Source organism: Euphorbia lathyris, chromosome 1, assembly GCF_963576675.1.
Source record: "Euphorbia lathyris chromosome 1, ddEupLath1.1, whole genome shotgun sequence".
In the NCBI taxonomy this organism is placed as follows: domain Eukaryota; kingdom Viridiplantae; phylum Streptophyta; class Magnoliopsida; order Malpighiales; family Euphorbiaceae; genus Euphorbia; species Euphorbia lathyris.
Genome location: NC_088910.1, coordinates 9,593,067 through 9,616,232, shown reverse-complemented (window position 1 = coordinate 9,616,232; position 23,166 = coordinate 9,593,067). Strand labels below are relative to the sequence as shown.

The window sequence follows — 23,166 nt, the reverse complement described above, 5'->3', positions numbered from 1 at the left end:
GCTTCCCTTCTCTTCGCTATCCAATCAACCCCCCAACTTACCCTTCAAGCTTGGTTCGGATCGGATCATTTATCCCTTATCTTTCATTTTGGTCAAACTAAAACAATATGGAATAAGACCCAAATTTTTATAGTAACGTTTTCGAGAAAGTGTAAATTTGGTACTAACGTATGAAATGATGTAAATTTAATCATAATTTTTTAAGAAATATCAATTTTTATCATACGTTATTAAAAATTTGAAAAAATTGGTTTAACTGTTATTTAATTGTCATATTGGAGTTTCCAAACAATAATTGTAAAAGAATATGAGGTCATTTGGAACTTTTGAAAGTTCAGAAGGCAGTAACGAATACATGATTGATCCGCTGGCGGGGTCGAGAAAGTGTAAATTTGGCTCTAACGTATGAAATGATATAAATTTAACTTTAATGTTTCCAAGTAAAATCAATTTTAATCATACGTTGTTGAACATTTGGAAATACTATTTTGACTGTTATTTAATTATTATATCAGAGTTTTCGAACATTAATTAGGTAAGAATAGGAGGTCATATGAAACTTTTGAAAGTTCATGAGGCAGTGACGAATACATGATTGATCCGCCGACGAGGCCAATTTTCCAATGTGTGCATAAAAAATTCTACAAAAGTAAGATTGGGTCGTTTTAAACAAACTTAAGAAAATTTATCTCCTATCATATATTAATCAAATTGGATTTTATAATTAAATACAAACTCAATGAGTTAATTAATCACTCCAGCCTTGATTTGTCGGAAATAGGGGGCAAAAACCATCCATAGTAGGAGTGATTCTGGCAATCGGGGGCGAAAACATCCATGGTACACGTGGTTCCGACGTCCTGGGGAGGGGGGGATGGGTGCCTCTAGACCCCTATCTTTGCTCCTATTAAAAGGGGGGTTGAAGTTTTTGGGCCAAGTAAAAAAGAACAAATGTATTAGGCCTCATTTTTTTTCATCCAAATACATGGCGGTACCAGGTACTCTGGAGGTAATCTCATACCTATTACATGTAAGTTTTTTAGATTTCATACTCGTTTATATAAAATTCAAGTAATTTTATTAGAATCATGTAGTACTGAATACCCGCGAAACGCATACACGTTACCATCTCTAGAGACAAAGTAAAACAAAACTTGACAATTTGATTTGCATCTGAAGTTTTAAAGTATTTCATTCGTCCCTAAACTTGCTTAGAATGAGTTATTGATTCTCTAAACTTACTTCAATAATATACTGGCTCTTTAAAGCAGTTACAACTATCTAAATCTCGCACTGTTCTGCCACGTGGATTTAGGGACTAAAAAGATATTTTAAATAAGTTCAGATGGCTAACGAGACATCATTAAAATTCAGGTGTCAATAAAATTTTTTGGTTAAAATTTAGGGGCTTCTCATGTATTATTAAGTCAAAAAAAATAATAAACAATAAATATACTAAAACAAGCTATCAGAGGGTAATTAATCGGTTAAACTACACTCATGCCCCTAAATTTTACATTTACTTTCATTATGGTCCCTCAACTTTAAAACCGGACATTATGGTCTTGAAACTTTACATTTTACTAACATAATGACTCGTTTTAACATTGACCGCGTCAAAATAACCAATGATGATCCCAAAATGAAAAAATCAAAGAATTAAAGTTGTTTAGAACCATATTTTCCTACAACCGTCGTTTTTTATTTTCCAAATTACAATTTTTTGCTCTCTCTCTAAACAATAATTTTTTCTCTCCTAACCAAACAACACTTAAATAACCTCAAAACCAAAAGAAAAATCAAAAAATTAAAGTTGTTTTGAATGTCATTTCTACCAGTTCTATAATATAGGGTTACCTACTATTGGAGTGATTATATTGATCAACGTAAAAATGAATCGTATGTTAAAAAAAGGAAAATTTCAGAGGCCATAAGTTAGGTTGTGTAGTCAGGAGCCACAATAAAAGTAAGTGCAAAGTTCAAGAGCTATGTCCCCGTGTAGTACGTTGTAATGGGCATTGTAATGGAATGTTCATTACAATGTCACATTATTTTTATCGTAATGGAATCACAAATACATCACTTAAGTGTCCTTTGCAAATTTATGTAACAGGCATTACGAGCAAAATAGGCATGAATCCTCGTTACGATCAACCCTTGTATTTTTATTACTAATTGCGAAATATGAAAAAAACATGAAAATATAAAAAATGAAAAATTGCGAAAAAAACAAAAACAAGAAAAAATGTGAAAATTGGATGACGGGAAAAGGCGATAAAAACATGAAAACCACGCAAAAAAAAGGAGAAAAAACACGAAAAATGAAAAAAAACGGAAAAGAGCAAAAACGAAGAAAACAACAAAAAAAAACGAGAAAAACATGAAAATTACATTTAACTAAATAAACGTACGTATTGTAATGATAATTGCATTTTATCAATTTTATTAAAAATTTATCAACCAAATATGGTAATTGAATAATTATTCTATTCCATTATATTACATATTTTATTACATTAAAACCTTGATTATACTACATTAAGGGCCCGTTTGGTTTAGCTGTTAGCTGTTTGCAGTTGTAGTAAGCTGTTAGCTGTTTACAGTTGCAGTAAGCTGTTAGCTGTTTAATTACTAGTGTTTGGTAAAATTATATTGAACTGCTGCTGTTCGGATTTAAAATGTCTAAAATGGACATGTTTTAAATTAATCAACGATGAAATTATAAAAGGAAAAATGTGAAAAAATACCTATAATATTTACAACTAGGAATAATTTACTCTTAACGTATAAAATGGTGCAATTTTACCCATAACGCTAGCAGCTAAGAGCAATTTTACCCCCTAACATTGACAAGTTGTGTCGATTTCAAATATTATTAGAAAATATAGATATTGTATTTCTTATTCTACACCAATTGCACATATCAGTAGTTTTAAAAAAGAGATTTCATATTTTTTGTGATTTACTAATAAAATTGAAAATTAATATTTATAAATTCGGCGAAATATTTAAATTTTTTTTGTCCGACTTGTACAAAAGACAATATTTTTTTTTATTTTCTTAAAAAATTTTATGTCTAATCATATGTTTATGATCTGTTACTAACGATGATAAAATGGTATGTGAAGTGTAATTGACAATATTCATGACCAAGAAGACAGTTTGATAAATTATTTCTCAAATTGACCCAACTTGTCAATGTCAGGGGTAAAATTAATTTTGGCTGCCAACAATAGGAGTACAATTGCACCATTTTAGACGTTAAAGGTAAAATTGCTCCTAGCTATAAATGTTAGGGGTATTTTTACACATTATCCTATTATAAAATAAAAAATGTGTTACACAAATTAATAAAAATAATCTATATAAAAAATAAAAAAATTTATTGAAGGCAACAAAACATTATTCTCTTTCAAGGATATTTTGGACAAAACTAATGGTTTGTGTGCTAGCTGGAAAGCTAATTCTCTTTCCCTTGCAGGTCGCCTTACCTTGATCCAGTCAGTTAACTGCGCTGCTCCGAACCACATCATGCAGGCCTGTAAGCTTCTTGAGCCTGTCCTTAGTGACCTGGATAAGATAAATCGGCGTTTCCTGTGGGGTGAGTCTGGAGATGGGAGAAAGGTTCACCTGGTCCCGTGGAAGGAAGCTTGCCAGCCTAAAAACAGGGGGGGTCTTGGTATTAGGCAGGCAAAGGACAATAATAAAGTCCTGTTAATGAAACTTCTTTGGAGAATGTGGCAATGCCCCTCCTCCATTTGGGTCCGTCTCTTGTGCGGGAAGTATCGGAAAGATAGAATCTTTGGTGGCCCGAAGGAGAGGGTTGTTAGCTGTTCCTTCCTCTGGAAAGGGCTCAGTGGCGTGTTTGCTGAATTCTGTACGGGGATTGGCCTGGAGGTGGGTAATGGTAGATCTATTAGCTTCTGGTATGACACCTGGATTGGTGATAAACCGCTGATTGATGTGTGTAATGCCCCTCCGTCGGCTGATCTCCTTTCTTGGAAAATTGCTGATGTGGTGGACTCGGGGGGAGACTGGATCTGGTCAAAGTTCGACTCTTTCTTTAGTCTGGAGACCCTTCTTAACATTAGAGGAGTGAAGATTAGCAATCAAGAGGAGGATAAGGATAGACATTGCTGGGCCTTGACGAATAATGGTACTTATTCTTGTAAATCGGCCTATGAAGCTTTTACCCCTAATAGGGCTGATCCTCCCTTGGAGATTTGGAAGTCCATATGGTCCCTCAAGATCCCTTACCGTATCAGGAGCTTCCTTTGGCTGGGTATCAAAGACAGGCTCCTTACGAATGCGGATAGGCACAGAAGGCACTTGACTGAGTCTAGTGCCTGTAGTAGATGCAGAGGCAATGTGGAAACCTTGTGCCATGCCTTGAGGGATTGCCCAAATAGTAAGAAGATCTGGGAAGGGATCCTCCCTCATCACATCCTCCCTTCCTTCATGGCCTTTTCTGAAAGGGACTGGTTCTCTCAAGGAGCCAAGGGGAACTTGCTGGCCAACATGGAGCACGGTGCCATCCTCTTTGCTATTACTTGTCACCAAATCTGGAAGTGGAGGAATGAAGAATTATTTGCGGGTAAGGCTGTCCTTATTCTTGATTTACTGTTTTTCTTCTCGAAGAAGCTCTTTGTTATTACTCAAAGCTTTGAAAGAGATTCCCTTGTTCGCCCCTCCCCGGATAAAGAGATCCTGCTAGTTGGTTGGAGTAAGCCTAGAGAAGGGTTTGCTAAGTTGAATACTGATGGCTCCTGCCTTAGCAATGGCAGAATTGCTGCTGGAGGAGTTCTTCGGGATGCTGGTGGCAATTGGATGGCGAGGTTTACCCATAACTTGGGGACGGGCTCCTCCTTTTCTGCGGAGCTCTGGGGTATCTTGTCAAGTATTAAACTCGCCATTCGCATGGGTGTTAAAAAGCTCTCGGTGGAATCTGATAATCTGGAGGCTATTAACAGGATTTCAGATAGCCAGGTTGTTTGTCTGAAGAGCCAGAATCTCATCAAAGCTATTTTGAGGCTTCGTCCTGCCTTTGAGTATCTTAATTTCTCCCATATTTTTAGGGAGCAAAACCGCGTGGCGGATCGCTTAGCAGCTGCTGGGCATGGGAGAATGTTAGGTGTTTCTACCCTCTCTGTTCCTCCTTCTTTTCTTTTGCCTTCTCTCCTAGAGGATAGGATTGGGGTCAGCCTTCCTAGACTGATCCCGGTGTAGGTTTTTTTGTTGGTTTTGTTTTTTTTCCTTTCCTTTCTTACCAAAAAAAAAAAAAAACAAAACATTATTCTTCCGGTAATTATTTGTAGAAATATAAATAATATTAAAGAATAAACTTATTTTGTGGAAATAAAAAAGATAATTTTGTCAATAACAAATAACTACAAACAGCTGTTTATGAAAAGCTCCAAATAGGAGCTTTTCGTGAAACGCTCCAAAACGCTGCAGATTTCAGAAAAAATGCTAAACGCTGCGGTTATATAAACCTAACCAAACGCTATTTTTCCTGCGGTTTGGAGTGAAACGCTAAACGCTCATCCGAAAAGTTAAAACAAACACCCTCTAAATTAGAACGCATCAAACGGACCCTACGAGTGTAATTTACCCCTATTTAATCTCAAATAATCTAAGAGAATATAATTAAGTTAAGAAAAAGGGAAACAAAAAATTACAAAAAAGTGCTTAGTGATCTGACAAAATTCCATTCTGATCTCTTTACTTTTTATCAATTTTTCTCCCTAGTGGTTGGTTTTTCATGGTCCAACAAACTCATGTTGGTGCATGTTGCCTAAAACTGAATCTATGTTCTTTTTTTATTATTATTAATTTAGGGCATATAAGATCACAACAGCACTTTTCTCTATTACTTTTTAAAAATTACTTAGGGAAAAAGCACTTTTAAGCTCTTAAACTTTTCGATTTCGGTTAATTAAACCTCTAATCTTTCAATTTAATAAATTGAACTTTCGATCAATAATAATAGTATACGTATCAAATTAGTTAGTTATTACTATCTAATTCGGTTCATCATTCATTTTATTTGTATGTAAAATTCTATTTTTTTTGGATAAATAGAAAAATAAATGTTATGGTTTTACGTATTTGCAAGACGTTTTCATAATTTAAAAGTTTATAAATGTAAATCTACTATTTTATTGATTTGCAGAGAGATACTTATCACTAAAATATTAGAGTAAACATAAATTTAAATTATTTTACTATTTTTTCTGCTTTAAAATGTTTCCAAGAATCGCTAAATTTTTTGTTTTGACATTGGCCAAATAGGTAAATTTGTATATTGATAATGAAAAAGTTTGTTTTTACAAATAAAGTAAACATTATATTTTTACTTTTTAAATTTTTAAACCTGGAAAACGTTTTTACAAAAGCAGAAACCCACAAAATAAGAATTTTATGGTTTATATAAACCCAATTCAGAACCCAATGAAATAAATAATATTCTATTAATCGAGTTTTATGTTTAAAGCTGACTTTCCTGATCGTCATGAGCTTAATTTGCACAATTATAATGGGATAACCTTAAAGTAAAAAAATGGTACAATTTTTCTCTTAATATTTGCAAGTTATACCAATTTTACATCTAATATTTGAAAGTTTGACCAATTTTTAGTCATTATTAATAGAAGGCTTAAAGTACTTTTTGGCCCTTGACCTATCTAAAATTTGTACATTTGGTCCGTGATCTATTATTTGGTCACATTTGGCCTCTAATCTATCAAATTAGATAAAATTCAACCCATATTGAATGAAAAATCAACTTTCTTGGAAAATTAACAGCAGTCACCAAAACAAAAACCACACATGACACATAAATAAAATTAATTTTCAACTAGAGATGGCAACAGTAACTATTTTACACAGTAAAAAAAATCCTAAAAACTTTTTCTAGTGTTGCGATAGAGTGAAAATTAATTTTATTTATGTGTCATGTGTCATTTTTGTATTGGTTATTGCTATTAATTTTGCAACACAGTTAATTTTTCATTCAATATGGGTTGGATTTTATCTAGTTTGATAGGTTAGGGGCCAAATATGACCAAATAATAGGTCAGGGGCCAAATGTATAAATTTTGGATAGGTCAAGGGCCAAAAAGTGTTTTAAGCCTTAATAGAAACACTTGATGAAGTTACCAATCTCCTCTTATAACAAAAAAAAAAAAAAGTTATCAATCTCCTTATTTCTACTTCACTTGTGCGTCATATTATCACTCATCAGTAAGATAACAAAAACACGTGTATGGACGTGAAAATTACTCTTGACTGCTAATGTTAGCGATAAAATTGCATCATTTTAAACGTTAAGGGTAATTGCTCATGTCTATAAACGTTGAGGTATTTTTGCACCTTATCCCTGTTATTTTTAAATAGTATAATATATATTTTAATTGTATTTATATAATAATTTATTTATCAACAAATATATAAATTTGGTTGATCTAAACATATCCCTGATTAATTCCTGATGACCATATTCGTTCAACTAGTACCTAACATTTTTTACAACGTTGTCAACATTAAAAGTATTTTTAGACCTTATACCCCAATTATAATTGAGTATTGACTCAATACGTAAAATTAAAAGATTAGAAACTTAATAAAAAAACCGAAAAGCTTGGAGGACTCAAAATGTATTTTTCTGTTATTTATGCTAGAAGTATTCTTGTTCTACAAAGGACAGGGCTTTTGTTTTCTCTAAACAAGTTGAGATACTTTGTTGAAAGATATGTCTTGCTTTTTTTCTACATATTTAGTTTTTCTTATAATCAGATTGCTTTTTCTTGTACGATATTTGGTAAAAGATTTTATTATCCATAAAAGATTTTCAGTGTTTAAGAATCTTAGGAAAAAAAAACCGTATAAGTAAATGGTCAATTCTTTAAATTTCATTGGAATATACATAAAAAAAACCCACACCACAAGATTTTGAATTTAATGTTCTACATTTCTAACACGATAATAAAATTTACGGAGATAATTCAATTAATATAACTTATTCAATACGATTATTATATTTGTATTATTTATATCATATATAATCAATGTGAAATATATATATATCATATAAAATGATTATATTACGGTATATAAATAATCTTGTCTATAAATAAATAGTACCTTTCATACTCAAATATGGACATACAAAGCTTAAAGTTTATAAAATTAGCACATGTTTGTTCAATTATGGTCAACTGTTTAATTGTTTGTTGTTGTTAGTAACCGGTAAAACTTCTATTCTTCTTCTCTTCTCTTCAATTTTCCAGATTGTTTATCGATTTTATCAATTGATCTTTCTGTTGATTGAAATTTTCTTCTCTTTCAAGTTGCAGTTTTCTATTTGAGGAGGAAGAAGGAAGATTGTCTTCCTTTTTCCTCCTTACATCGTACTGTTTTTTATTTTTCTTCTTTTTTGTTTAATAAAATTGTGTTAGATTACATATATTTTACAGATCTTAATCTGCTTCAATTGCATTTGTTGTTTATTATCTTTTCATTTGTAACATTTTCTGTTTTAGCAAAAGCAGAAATGATAGATCTTATACGTAAATCACTATATCTACGTGATTGCAAAAGAAAGGACCGAGATCCGAAGATTCAGAGAAGTTTAAATGATGGAGATTGGATTACAAGTGCTTATCTGCAAATTTGGAGTTTTAAAAAGTATATGTTTCTGTTTGTTTTTGTTGTGCCTTTAATGGTTTCTTTTGCTCATTGTAGTCATTTTCTTACCTTTATGGTTTCTGTACTAGGCATAGCTTGTACTTATGTAAGGTATTATTCCTTATCTTTTTGTTGTACTTTGACGTTTTCTTATCTATGAAATAATGTACTTATTTTATCAAAAAAAAAAAGTTCACTGATTTTCCATTTAAAAAAATGGCTATCAACAGCTAGTTTTTAGGAATAAAGTGCAAAAATACTAAGAATAATTTTGTCCCCTAACATTGTCATGTATGTCAACGCAGAAAGTTAGTTTCTTATTCTGCACTAATTACATGTCAGTTTATTTTTTTAAATCATATTTTTTATAATTTAATAATAGAATTGGAGATTGATTTGATAAGGCAAAAAGCATTATTAGGCCCCTGATCTTTCATTTTTTGGTTCATTAAACCCTTGATCTTTTATTTTGATACATTAAGCCTCTAATCATTTACTTTTGATCTCATTAAGCCCTTTATGACCAAAAAAAGTAATTTTAAACATAAAATTCGGTTAACATACCGTTATTCATTTCACATGCATTCGAAATTTGTAGTTTTTCGCTGTTTGAAAGCAATTTTGAATGTGTAATGTGGTTAGAAAAACTATAAAAACCTTAATTCAAATTGTAAAAAAAATTAATAATTTCAAATACAGATGAAGTTAATAACGTATTTTTAACCGAATTTTATGTTCATAAGTTACTAATTTGGTCATAAAGGACTTAATGAGACCAAAAATAAATAATCAGGGGTTTAATATATCCAAATAAAAATGGCTTAATGAACCAAAAAATAAAAGATCATAGGCCTAATGATGTTTTTTTCCATTTTATAAATTCAGTGAAATATTTTTAAAAAAATTTGTCCAACTCATACAAAATACAGTATATTTATAAAAAATCTATTTAAATTTTTTTTCACATCTAATTATAATTTTTGAATTGTCAGAAAATTGATGAACTCAAGCTCACTATCATGTTCGTGAACTTCTTGCAAACAACTCATTAATTCTGTTTATGGACTCGCTTATGAAGCGCTCATTAATTATGTTACTTGAAATTCCTTTAACAAAACTACATAATTTTGAAACCTACAAAACTACGTAGTTTTCAACTTCCCCCTCCCCTTAAAAAAATACTATTATTAAAAAATAATCGAACCAAACTTAATCACGAACATTATAATCAAACTTGTTCATGAACCTGGAACCAAACTTCCTCGTGAGCTTTTGAGCTGAGTTTCACCATACTCAAACTCAGGTTATTTATAAATATAGTCGAACACAATTGAGCCGAACGCAGCAACTCGACTCATTTACAACCCTACATCCAACATCGAATAACCCAATATCTTGATATTTAATTTGATGACTATAATATCATGTTAAAAAACCTCAAATTATTGTCATAAAAGGTAATTTTCACTTACTTTCACTTTGATATATATATATGTATATCAAGTTGGAAAAAGAAAGGAATGATTGTAATGAATATGAAGAAAAATTCCCTGTTGGATGGGATGTTCAAATTATAGCTACTGACCAATAAAATGCTAAGACAAGCAAATATTTACACAATATACTTGCAACTCTTTAACAAGTATGAAACTTCTGAAACTCATATCAACCACAGAAAACCTGTATTGATTTCCATCAACAACAAAAAAAATTATGCCTTCAAAGAACTTATCTCCATCTCATCAAAGGGTGGGGACTTTCATGTAACTTTGACCACCTAGCTGTCAAATTATGCATACTTGGTGGAGTTAGAATCCATCACAACCCTTCAAAACTGTCTTAAAAACAATTACAACCTAACAATATTTTATATTATGAGGGGATAAGGTGCAAAAATACTCCTAACGTTTATGGTCAGAAGCAATTTTACCTCTAACGTTGATACGTTGGGTCAATTTGAGAAATAATTCACTAAACTGTCTTATTGGTCATGAATCTTCATCTACACTTCCTATGGGCATCATTTTTTTATCATTAATTGGTAACAGATCACAAACATATTATTAGACGTGGAAAAGAATTAAAAAATATGTTGTATTTTGTACGAGTTGGACAAAAAAAATTCAAATATTTCACCGAATTTAAAAATATTAATCTCCAATTCTATTATTAAATCATAAGAAATATAAAATCATTTTTTAGAAATAATGGTTATGCAATTGGTGCAGAATAAGGAACAAAAATATCTATGTTTTATAATGATGTCTGAAATTACCCAACTTGCCAACATTAGAGGTAAAATTGCACAATTTTAGACGTTAGGTGTAAAATTGTTCCTTGTTGTAAACGTTAAGGGTATTTTTGCCCCTTATCTCTATTATTATCATCTCCTACCATCCATACGGAAATGACACTTGGACTTGAAGCGTGTACAACATAGGTTCATCTTACTATATGTTGAAATTTCATTAACTAATGGAGATGTTAGGATTTGAACCCTTGACCATTTGGTCCAAGAGGCTGTGATACTATATTAGGGAACCATTTGATCTAAAATGGTTAAGCTTTTGGGTTCAGACGTTAAGTAGTTCATTGGCATATGGTATCGGATCCTCTTAGGCCAAATGATTGAGAGTTCAAATCATTATAACTCTATTTGTTAATGGAATTTCAACGCATAGTAAGATAGACGTGTGTACATGATTCAAGTCCAGGCGACATTCACGTGCAGAAGTGCAGAAGATGATAATAAAAGCTTAAACTTTCTTTCATATATACATCATATCTAAGTTGTCAATACAAAATTTTGAAAGAATATATGAGGGATAAATTGCAACAAATGGTCCATGAAGTTTGGGATGAGTTTCAAAAAGGTCACTAAACTTCATTTTGTTTCAATAATATCATTCCAGTCTTTTCAGACACAAAAATTCAATGGAATAATGACGTGACAGCCACGTTGAAAATAAATTACTCGTACTTATGACATGACATTGACAGGCAAAAAAATTATATTTTTTATTTATTTAATTCAAGTGCTTAAAACTGTTACATGACAACCAAAAAATGGATTTTGTGGTTCCCAAGTTGTTGTCATGTTATACCTAAAATTAAGTTCTTTGTTACGTGATTGTCACATCACTATTCCAATAACTTTTTCTGTCTGGATTGGTTGGAATGACTATATCGAAATAAAAAGGAAAGTTCAATGACTATGTTAAAACAAATTGAAGTTTAATGACCTTTTTGAAGGAAAGTTCAATGACTTTGTTAAAACAAATTGAAGTTCAATGACCTTTTTGAAGCTAACCCCAAAATTCAATTACCATTGGGCAATGTACCCAATACATGAGAAATATATATAGTAGCTAATAGCAAGTACGCATCAAGAAAATGATGGGTAGGTTTCTGCCAACAAATTGTCTCCATCAACACTAGATATGTGTCTATAAGTCAACCAAAAAAATTAGGATTTTAACGATCATCTATCAATCTACACACATATATATATATTTCTGACACTGTTAAAGTTAACAGCAGGTTCCGTTGATATAGCTATAACTTAGAAAACAGAATACAAGATGAGAATAGTAAGCATACCTGATTCGTTTTAGTTTTCGGGTCTAATTCAGGTTCCGATTAAGCAATGCTTGGAATGATATGTATAGATCTTGGTTATCTGTCCCAAATATATCTTCTGCTTTCCTTAAAGTTTCCTGAAAGGTAAACATGAAAATGATTTAGGTAGTTCAAAAGATGAATACAGCAAGGAAAATACATAAGGATTCAGAAACTTACATCACGAGTTTGTTTTTGAGCATTTAGTTCCTTGATGTTGGCCAAAAATGCACTGAACTGTTCATACGATAGACGACTCCTGAATTATGAAATGCCCCAAATCAGTCAAACTGGAGGTACAGATCTGTTAGGTGGTTAGTGTCCCTCTTACATGAATCAATTTAAAACTCACCTAGCTTGACGAAAGAACTCCTTCCCATCGATTCGTGGAGTGCGTCCTAAATTATTTTCGAAAAGAAACAAGAGCAGAATAATGTGAGATTGAAAGAGCAGCTAATCTTAGAAATGTGGGAACCATGATTGATTCGTACTCAAAAGAGATAGATTGCAAAGAGATCAACTATGAGATTTTGATCCACAAAGTCTTGAGATCAATCAATCAATCAATCAATCATTCTAAGACTAGAGTAACGTTTATAAACCTGGCATTGGTCGTCCCCGTGGAGGAGAGTTAGCAGCTGATGACTGCTGGCTTGATCGATACCATGAGGAAACCGCATTTCGCCCTTCATGTTGAGACTTCCTAGGGGATGTTGCACCAGAGGTTATTTGAGGAGATGCAGCAGTAGAAAAACCTCGAGGGGATACACTCGTGGAAATGATTTTGGGAGTTCCAGTTGGAGTAAGCCGCGGAGTGATATATGGAGTAATAGAAAATCTTTGTCCAGTATACCTTGAAGCTGTTACACCAAACAATATCAGCTTAGACAAACATCTGTTATTATCAGATCATATATGATCTTAACAACATCAGTATCAATAGCCTGTATGATTATGGAAACCATCTCCATTTCATTCCATACAATCAAATATTAAAAAACAAAATTGGTTGATTGAAAATCAGGCCATTTTGTATATTAGCTCATATTAGAATTAGGGGTGAGAATGTTTCGTTCGATTTAGGGATTTGAGAATCTCTAGAACTATATCTAATGAAAGTCAACACTATAATTCGGTTAAATCTAAAGAAAAATTCAATGGTTCTATTCGATTCTAGATCTTTTATTCAGGTATTAGGTTCAGTTCAAGAATCTCCAACATCCATGCTCAATCATAAACTATAAAGATAAATCTCCAGAATTGTACCTAATGCAAGTTATCGGTACAAGTCTGTTCGATCATCAAGAAAAAACAATGTTTTAATCCAATTTTCGATTCTTTTATTCAAGTATTCAATCCGGTTCAAAATTATCCAAGATCCATACTCAACCCTCATTAGAATTGATAATTAAGACAAAAAATCTTTATTCTACAATGATAAACTCAGGTCATGGAACTAGGTTCACAAGAACAAATCTGGTTACTTCAGTTTTATAGTGCATCTTCGCATTGAGATAAAAGAGTGGAAAAGAAGAGAACATTGGATATCAGGCATAACAAGATCCGGAGAAAATAGAAGTTTTGGAAAGAAAATTTCAATGCCATAATTTCAGGCAGACATCAGTTTCTGTTAAGGTATATGCATAGATCCTATTTAGTTTGGTTTCTCTAATTAGAATAAGAATTTGAAAGCTTTCTCTTAAATGAATTCAACTAGGAAAAAGGTTATACTTTTAAACCTATATAAGCAAGGGTTGTTTGCTTTCATTTGCACTAAGAGTTTTAGAGCTTATGCTCTTCAGATATCCATGTGTGAGCTTTTTGGATGTAATCGGATCTCATGGAATTTGAGAGTTATGACCTTGTGTAAAAGATGTAAAGTTTTTACTGTTTTATGATTGTATGCTTAATTTCTTGTTTCACATATTAAACTTGTTATAATCAACAATCGATCCGATTCCTAACAGTTTCTAAGTTCTGAAGGATGACATTACCCATTATATGGACCCCAAATCATTAATTGAACTTCAAGAAAAATGGCCTAAAGCATGTGATACTATATCAGCCAAGAAGCACAAAGTGATGAAAGAAAAAATGTATTATTGAACATAATATTTATTGCTTCGACCAAATTTTACTGAAACATATTATGGAAAATTGTTACGAAAAAAAGACTTGTAATCAATATAGAAAATTAATAGATCAGTGTTTTACCATCGTCATTTGGGTTTCCCATATCATTAGAGCCAGTGTAAGAATTGTGTGCTGCATGGCCATTTGTACCCTCTTCTGAAAAGCAAGGATCCAAAATTAATGAAAGCAAAGAGGAAACTTTACAGCTAAAGCGGAAAGAAACTGAATTGTTTGAATGAACCGAAAACAGTAGGCATGTATAATCATTAGAAGCTATGTTGCAATAAACTTTGATTTTAAAGTGTTTCATGTTTCCGAAACTCTCTGGAAACTTGTAAGAAAAGTTTCATGTTACGTCCATAATTTAGAAAAATTGGAAACTCGATGTAATGTGTTTTCATAAGTGGATCAATACGACAGTAAATCCCTAATATTTTCTAGATTATCTTCTACAAGTTTTCAAAATGAAAACTTATCTTTTTTCCCTCTACTATGTAACTTGTATATTTTATATATAAAAATTTAAATGTACATTTTTATAGTTTTAAAACTTTATATATATATATATATATTTCACCAAAATATATATGTATCCATATATTTTTATTAGGAATAAGGTGCAAATTCAGCTCTATAGTTATTAGGGGAGAACAGATTTAGACTTTGGGCACAAAACAGGGCAACGTCAGCAATCACATCTTGTAGATGGAGCAATTTCAGAATCCATTCACAGAAAATCCAATAAAAATCAATTTTCCATTAATTTGGTTCCACGTTTATACTACCTAAGGTTGCCCTATGTTATTGGGGGTGAATAGATTTAGACTTCATGTATAAAACCGTGAATAGATGTCGGTGGCGGAGATGCGTATGTTAAGATGGATGTGTGGTCATACGAGAAAGGATCGGGTGAGTGATGAAATAATTAGGACAAAAGTAAGGGTTACATCTATTGAGAATAAAATGATGGAAAACCAACTAAGGTGGTTTGGCCACATAAGACGAAGAGCGCTTGATGCACCGGTTAGGAGGACTGAAGAGTGGCAAAGAGATGTAGTGGTGAGGGGTAGGGGGAGACCTAAGCAAACTTGGAGGAGGGTGATCGAGAGTGATATGAGTTTATTGGGAATAGAGGAAAATATGGTAGTGGATAGGACAGAGTGGAGAGAGAGAATTTGTGTTGTTGACACGACGTGATTTCACGGTTTTATATGATGGTTCATGTTAGCCGACCCCGAATCATTTCGGGACTAAGGCTTTGTTGTTGTTGTATAAAACCGTGAATGTTAGCATTAACGTTTGGTTCCACAAGGTCTCCAATGGAGCAAATGAAAACAAATTAACAGGAATGTGCTTCTGTCGGATCTGTCATTAATGGAGTTTAAGAATTGCTCCATCTACAAACATTAGTGCTAACAATTAATATTCAACGTTAAGTCTAAAATGTTCTCCACCAATAACGATAGGGCTAATTTATGTTTTATTTATCAATTCCTAATGACCCAAAGGCCAGAATATAGTACCTTTATCAGGATATGCTTTGGGAACTGACTGGTCACAAGTCCCAATAACAGTTTCAGGTTGCTGTTAAAGAGAGAAAAAAACAACTAATTATTGCCTCTAAGCCACAAAAGGAAAAAAAAAAGTGCAGAAGAAACATAAGTTCCTATGTTTGCAGGAAAATGGCTACACAATAACAGAAAATATATCTGTAAAACAGTATGAAATCAAATTGGTATATATGACATCTTACTGATGAACTATCTTCATTTAGAGACTGCATCAACTGCCTCTTAAACGTCTCCAGCTGTCAAAAAACAGAAAACATTAGTCCTTATGCCTAAGGAAGATAGTGAAATTAGAAAAATATAAGCTTCCTTAAACAATGTTTCATGGAAATGAAAACGGATACGGTAACTAAAACTTAAACAGAAATTGATTCAAAAAAAAAAACTTAAACAGAAATAAAAACTGAAAAACGATATCTGTAAAAAAAAAAAGACAAGTAAAATTTTAGTCCTATTCCTATAGTTATTGATTGGGGAGAACAAATATAGATTTAAGGTGTAAAACCGAGCAATGTTAGCACTAACATTTTGTAGATGGAGCAATTTCAGACTCCACTAACAATAGATCAAACAGAAGTCAATTTTATATTTTTTTGGTTCCACGTCTAAGATACAAATTTAGACTCCACATATGAAACCGTGCAAATCTAGCACTAATTTTTGGTTCCACATGGATGCTAGTGGAGCTTAGGTCACACACACATAGAACCAAATTAACGAAATATGCTTTCATTGGATATGTTTTTCATGGAGTCTTAAATTGCTCCATCTACAAAACGTTAGTGCTAACACTGTACGGTTTTATATGTGGAGTTTAAATATATTCTTCCCCAATAATCGCAGGGTTAAATTTGTACTTTATTCCATGTAAAAAAATATAAGATGTGGGGGAAACATGTAGACAATAAAAATATATGGATATATCTATAAATTTTTAAATAAGAATGTATTTTATTTATATATATGCAAAAAAATACATACAAGTCACCCAATAAAGAGAAAATTGAGATTTTCTTTCATTTTGAAAACTTGTAGAAGATAATCTAGAAAATATTAGGAATTTACTAAACATGTGAGCATTGATCCACTTTTGAAAAATTACATTCTCCCAAACGAGTTTCCAGTTTTTTTAAATTACGGAAATGTGACCCGAAATGTTTCGTACAAGTTTCTCAAGAGTTTCAGAGACATGAAATGATACGCTTTAAATCAAATTCTCCATGAAACATAGTCTCTAAAATATAACTACATACTAAATACTACTGCAAAATAATAACAAAACAAATTTACTCTCACAGCATATAGAAAGAAACTTGAAATATGAGGTAAAAATGTTGGACGGATGAGACAGAGCAGCCTGCAGATCCTATCCTATGTTACATGGAAACGGAAATGGATATGGAAAGTGAAACAGAACCCGATAAATAATATTTGTAAAAAATATTAAAAGAAAAAAACTAAAATGTGGGAGAAACGTGTAAATAATAAAAATATACTCCATCCGGCTCACAACTCAATTCTCAAGCATGAATAATAAAAATTCGCACCTTTGCCAAATCACGGCTGAGTTTCTTCACATTCATTACCAGTGAATCTCTCTCCTTTGAAAGCCTCATCTACATTCAACATGAAAGAACCAATCAAATTCAACCATTCAACATGAACTTAAGATAACTCGATTTAAAGAGACAACTCGACTAACATAACATGGTTATCATTTTCTTGCATATATAATCATATAAAACATATAGCTAACATAACACTATTTTAACACGAAACCCGAATTAACACCTCTTCAATTCTTTCCCTTTGGAATCATGAAAAAACAACCCACTAGTTATTGACTTGAATGGGTTCAATTTATTAAGTTTTCCTGTGTTCAAGGAATCTGCATTTAAACTACAATTCTTCAGTTTCCCGTTGTTCTTATTACAGGCTAATAATTTTGAAAAATCAAGCAAACAATCCACAAAATTCAAATGTTTTAGTTTCAGAATTTCAATTCATCAAACAACACGACTCCATTCAATCAATCCAAACTATTCCAGATTCTCCACTTCATTCCCCCAAATTTCATAGAAACCAAATCCAAATAAAAATTAAAAACCCTAAACATCATCAATTTTATTGAATTTCGAATTCCCCAAACTTACATTTTCATCGACGCTGATTTTCAACCTCGACTCCGTCTCCTGGTACGCGCGTTGCAAATGAGAAACTTTCTCTTCAAGCTCATAAATAGCCCGATCCTTCTCGTAACTTTTCTGCCTCAACTGACCCGTTTCCTTCTCCAGCTTCGAAACACGGGACGCGATGGCCATGGAAGTGATCTTCCGAGCCAGATCTAGCTGGTCATAAGGGTCCGTCGGTATCACAGCCAAGATTTCTTCGGGTAAATGAATTTCCGGCCCACCTCCGCCGCCGTGGCCGTGCTGGGAGCTGACATACTGCGCCATACCTAATCGTTTCTCTTCCTAACAAACAATTAATAATTTAATTGTAAATTAAGACTTCCCTCTCGATTAGGCGCGGAGGCGATAGGGGCAAGAAGACGCCTTTGGGACGGGAAGAAATCTGGGTGAAATCAAAATTGTTAATAAATTTAAATTTGGATTATACCATTATTATGGTAATGGAATCTGGTTTTGAAAATTTAAAATTGTTTGTCGGTTTCTGTTTAGAGTTCAAAATTCGTAGGTTTTCCCTCCAAATGGGCGTGGATAGTGGGCCGAAATTGAGCGTTTTATTACATAAGAACAAATTACATATTAAATCCCTTTTCTTTATACAACTCTTTGTTTTTAACGTTAGCAGTCAAGAGTAATTTTACCCTAACGTTATCAAGTTGGGTCAATTCGAGAAATAATTTATCAAACTGTTTTTTAAGTCATTAATTTTGTCATCTATACTTCGCATATGATATGAGTCATTTTATCATTCATTAATAACAGATATGATTATTATCCAAAGGTCGTCTGTTCTGTTAGGCTGTGGAAGACCTGGGGAAGGGGTGGTGAAATTGAATACCGATGGGTCTTGCAAAGACAATAGAAGAATCGCTGCCGGCGGTGTTTTGAGAGATTCTGGAGGTTATTGGCTGTCAGGTTTTACTCAGAACCTTGGCTTGGGCTCTTCCTTTATTGCTGAGCTTTGGAGTATCCTTTCGGGTCTTAGTTTGGCAAAGGATCTAGGGATTAAGAAGTTGCTCGTGGAGGCTGACAATCTCGAAGCAGTTAATATGATATCTGATAAAAGGGCTCTATGTTTAGGGAGCCAGAATCTGATTAAAGCCATTTGTAGGACTTGCTCCTCCTTCCAGTCTATCAACTTTGGCCATGTCTACAGAGAGCAGAATCGGGTGGCAGATCGGCTGACTGCTGAAGGTCATGAGAGGGCTGTGGGCATATCTATTTTTTCTTCTCCCCCTGAGTTCCTTGGGTCTTTACTGTCTGAGGATAATGTGGGGGTTAGCTTTCCTAGACTAATCTCGAGTTAGTTTTTCGTGGTTTTGTTTGTTGTTTTTTCTTTCTTGTTTCTACCAAAAAAATAACAGATATGATTATACGTAAAAAAAAATTATTAAAAAATTAAAAAATATATTTGAACAAAAAAAATTCAAAAAAGTTCACCGAAATTATAAATATTAACCTTCATTTCTATTATTAAATCACACAAAATATGAAATCTTTTTTTATCAGAATAAGGAACAAAATATGAGTGTTTTATAATAATATCTGAAATTGGTACAACTTGTCAATGTTATGGGTAAACTGCTCTTGGCTGCTAATATTATGGGTAAAATTGTAACATTTTAGAGGTTAGAGGTAAAATTGCTCCCGAATGTAAATGTTAAGGGTATTTTTACACCTTATCCAAAAACAAACATTTCGTTTCACGTTTTAACGTTTGATGATATGGTATTTGTGGTATTTTTGGAGAAAAATAACTTTCTAGTTGGTACCTTTAGTAATTTGGATCACTTTTAGATTGATTTTGTCAAATTTAGCATTAAGGATCTCAAAATGAAAATTTTCAAGAATTAAAATTATTTAGTATCATATTTATTATAGAACCACGTTTTTTATTTGTCAAAATCATCATTTTTGAGTTTTCTCTCTCTAAAACATTAACTTTATTTATCATTACCGAATAACACTTAAATGACCTCAAAGCTAAAAAGTTGAAGAATTAAAGTTGCTTAAAATATTATTAAATTTTTGAAAAAAAAAATTGAGATCGTTAACAGTTAAATTTGGCAAAGCTAATCCAAAAGTGACCGAAATTACTATCGGTACCAACCAAGGGATTTTTTTGCTCCAAAAAAATACCACAGATATCAAATCATCAAAACCGCAAATTACATTGGTTTTGTTTGAACTTATCCCTATTTATTTTTATCATTTTTTATTTTTTTAAGAATTTTAACAAACTTTAATATTTTATTTTTACTTATCGTATTAATTACTTATTTAAAAAAATTAAATTATGAATTATTATTTTTAAATTAGAAATTCAAATTGTATCAACGGTCCTGCTACCCTCTCTTTTCTCATTGGTGCTTCTTCTTCTCATCGTTTTTTTTACTAACTGATAAACAATTTTGATGATTCAACAAGGAAGAAAATATAGTTTCATTTGAACTTTTCATTCTCTTGTTTATCTTTTTTTTATTATTTTTACTTATTGTTGCTTTTACTGAAATCATTTTCATTTTTTTAATTTAACGAAATCTGAAGCAACTATTTTCTGTTTCTTGGAACTTCAAATCAATTTTACGTACAATGCAAATAAAGAAGTAGTTTGTTTTCATATTTCCTTTGGGCTGCTTATCTCTCTCTCTGTTCTTTCAAATTTCTCTTAGTGTGTTGTTTTTCATTCACATTTTCCATTTCATAAGCATCACAAGCAAAGTAAGTTTTTTTCCGCAAGTTTTTCACCTTTTTTTTTTATTTTAAGAGCACACTTTAGGAAATCAAGGTATGTTCTTGTGGGTTTTTTTTTTTTTTGTGGATTACTATACCCAGCCCCAATTTCACACTTCCAGCCCCAAAAAAAGATGTAACCGCCCTTTAACCAAAAATTGAAAATTCCAAACTCTCTCAAACTCTCCCAAATACATTTTGATCCGAAATCAAAGACAACACGTTTGATGGAAGCAATCCGTTATCACCGGGAAGAGACGGGAGTGATGTTGTGTCTGAAGTTGAGGTATTTTTCCGATTGAACTTCCTTTGATTTCTGTCAAAATTTTTTTAAAAAAATCGATGGTTCGGCACTCGGGCGTGTGAGCATCACGCCCCACCATGAGGTGGGACGTGATGTTCATACGCCCCACCATGAGGTGGGACGTGATGTTCATACGCCCCACCTCATGGTGGAGCGTGATGCTCACACGCCCCACCACATGGTGGGGCGTGATGCTCACACGCCCGAGCATATTTGTGGCTGCTTTTCGGGTTTAGACACTGAAACGCTGTAGAAATGTCGCGTGTTGGAATGTAATATTCGTTATTTATGATTTGCAGGAGGTTTCGTGGGAAGAATTTGGCGGAAACGGCATTGATTACAGTTCGCAGTTTTTTCCCAAACAAACGTTTCAAACATATCATGAAGCTGTTAACTGGGCAAAACAGACGGCAATTGGGATCGGCTTCGAGTTAACCATAGCGTCGCACAAGACAGGGGGCAAGTCAAAGTGGATATTGGTTAAATGTGCTTGTGGTAGTAAGAATTATAGAAGGAAAAGGGATATGGATACGGATGTTATACTACGGAGGGATACAAAAACAAAGTACTGTGGTTGCAAATTCCAGATAAAGGTTCTGAAAATCGCTGAATTAGGCGGTTGGGTGGTGAATGGGATTGCTGGAGATAGAGGATAACACTGTCATCAGTTGGCTGTATATCGTCAGGGCTACAGACAGATGAGCGGACTAAGCCCGGGTTCCAAAAAACTTGTTCGTAAAATGAGTTCAGCTCAAGTTAAGCCTTATGCTATTTTTGCTGCAATCAAAGAAAAACATCCGGAGGATTGCCTGACACAAAGACATATTTATAACTACAGGGAGAAAATCAGGACTGAGAGCTTTGAGGGTCAGGATGTAATCGGTCAGTTTTATCGGCTTGCTATAGATAAGGAATAGGTATATTGGACGCAAGCGGTGCCGGGCAGCAATGTTGTGACTCACTTATTTATGGCACATCCTACATCAATCACACTGTTCCGATCTTATTACTTGTTTGTTGGTATGGATTCAACATATAAAACAAACAAGTATAAGATGTCATTCTTTGAGATCATTGGAATGATGCCTTCAAACAAAAACTTCTTGATCGCCTATGCAATCATGAATGATGAAACTGAGGGAAGTTATATGTGGGTATTACAAAAATTGAAGCTTTTGCTCCAACCTGATGTGCATCCAATAGTCATTGCTACATACTGGGAGTTAGGACTGATGAGGCTAGTTCGTGAGGTATTTCCAAATAGTCATCATTTATTGTGCACATGGCATATTAATAAAGATGTAGAGGATAGAGTAGGCAAGTTGTGTGGAGTGAAGAGTTTTGGTGAAGTTTTTAAGAATTCCAAATGGAAACGTATAATTGAAGCCCCGACAGTAGCCGAATATGAGACGGCAGTGTATGTCATGAAGGATACTACTGCCAACTGGCCTCGTGTGATAGAGTACGTGGAGACCATATGGCTAGTGCATAAAGAGAATTTTTGTCGAGCATGGACGAACAAGGTGTTGCACTTAGGAAACACCACAACCTGTCGAGTGGAGAGTTCACATGCATAGTTGAAACAGTGGTTGAATTCATCTACTGGTGCACTCGATACAGTGTCGGTGAAGGTGCACAAGGACATTGAGGCTCAGATCGAGACGATCAAGTAAGACATTTATTCTGTTATTTGCTTTAATCTTTTAAAGTGTAATACATTAGTTTTGTAATCCTTTACGGTATATAATCATATACTCACTCGAGGACTCGAGAAGAAGATCTGCGGTGGCTCATTGTGGAGCACCTTTCAAGTATCTCGACTTACACGTTTCACATTACTGCTTGCGTGTACTAAATGCTGAGCTCAAGCGTATGCACGGATTGAGTATGGATATGGTAAGTGAATGTGGATGCGTGTTGCCCATGACTCATGGCA

At 33.2% G+C, this 23,166-nt stretch overlaps 1 protein-coding gene across 3 annotated transcripts; it reads right to left on the bottom strand.

Moving 5' to 3' along the window:
* Window positions 1–10,112: 10,112 nt before the first annotated feature.
* On the bottom strand, window positions 10,113–18,661 carry LOC136221471 (uncharacterized protein At4g15545-like). 3 transcript variants are annotated; one of them, XM_066008895.1, is made up of 10 exons: window positions 18,158–18,661; window positions 17,552–17,620; window positions 16,190–16,243; window positions 15,960–16,020; window positions 14,518–14,592; window positions 12,906–13,163; window positions 12,656–12,701; window positions 12,484–12,562; window positions 12,286–12,401; window positions 10,113–10,462 (listed from the first exon to the last, which is right to left on the bottom strand). In XM_066008895.1, the coding sequence occupies exons 1-9, from the start codon at window positions 18,458–18,460 to the stop codon at window positions 12,309–12,311; spliced, it is 1,038 nt and encodes a 345-aa protein (XP_065864967.1). In that variant the 5' UTR covers window positions 18,461–18,661; the 3' UTR covers window positions 10,113–10,462; window positions 12,286–12,308. The 3 variants fall into 3 exon arrangements, with proteins under 3 accessions (XP_065864967.1, XP_065864968.1, XP_065864966.1); XM_066008896.1 differs by having other exon boundaries at window positions 10,113–10,466; window positions 14,518–14,589; XM_066008894.1 differs by having other exon boundaries at window positions 10,113–10,466; window positions 18,158–18,657.
* Window positions 18,662–23,166: the final 4,505 nt, after the last annotated feature.

Coding starts and splice junctions, on each gene's coding strand:
- LOC136221471 (XM_066008895.1), bottom strand. CDS start 18,460: ATGGCGCAGTATGTCAGCTCCCAGCACGGCCACGGCGGCGGAGGTGGG. Junction 16,021..16,189: donor TAAATGAAGATAGTTCATCA/GTAAGATGTCAT, acceptor TCTCTTTAACAG/CAACCTGAAACTGTTATTGG. Junction 12,702..12,905: donor ACGGGGACGACCAATGCCAG/GTTTATAAACGT, acceptor AAAATAATTTAG/GACGCACTCCACGAATCGAT.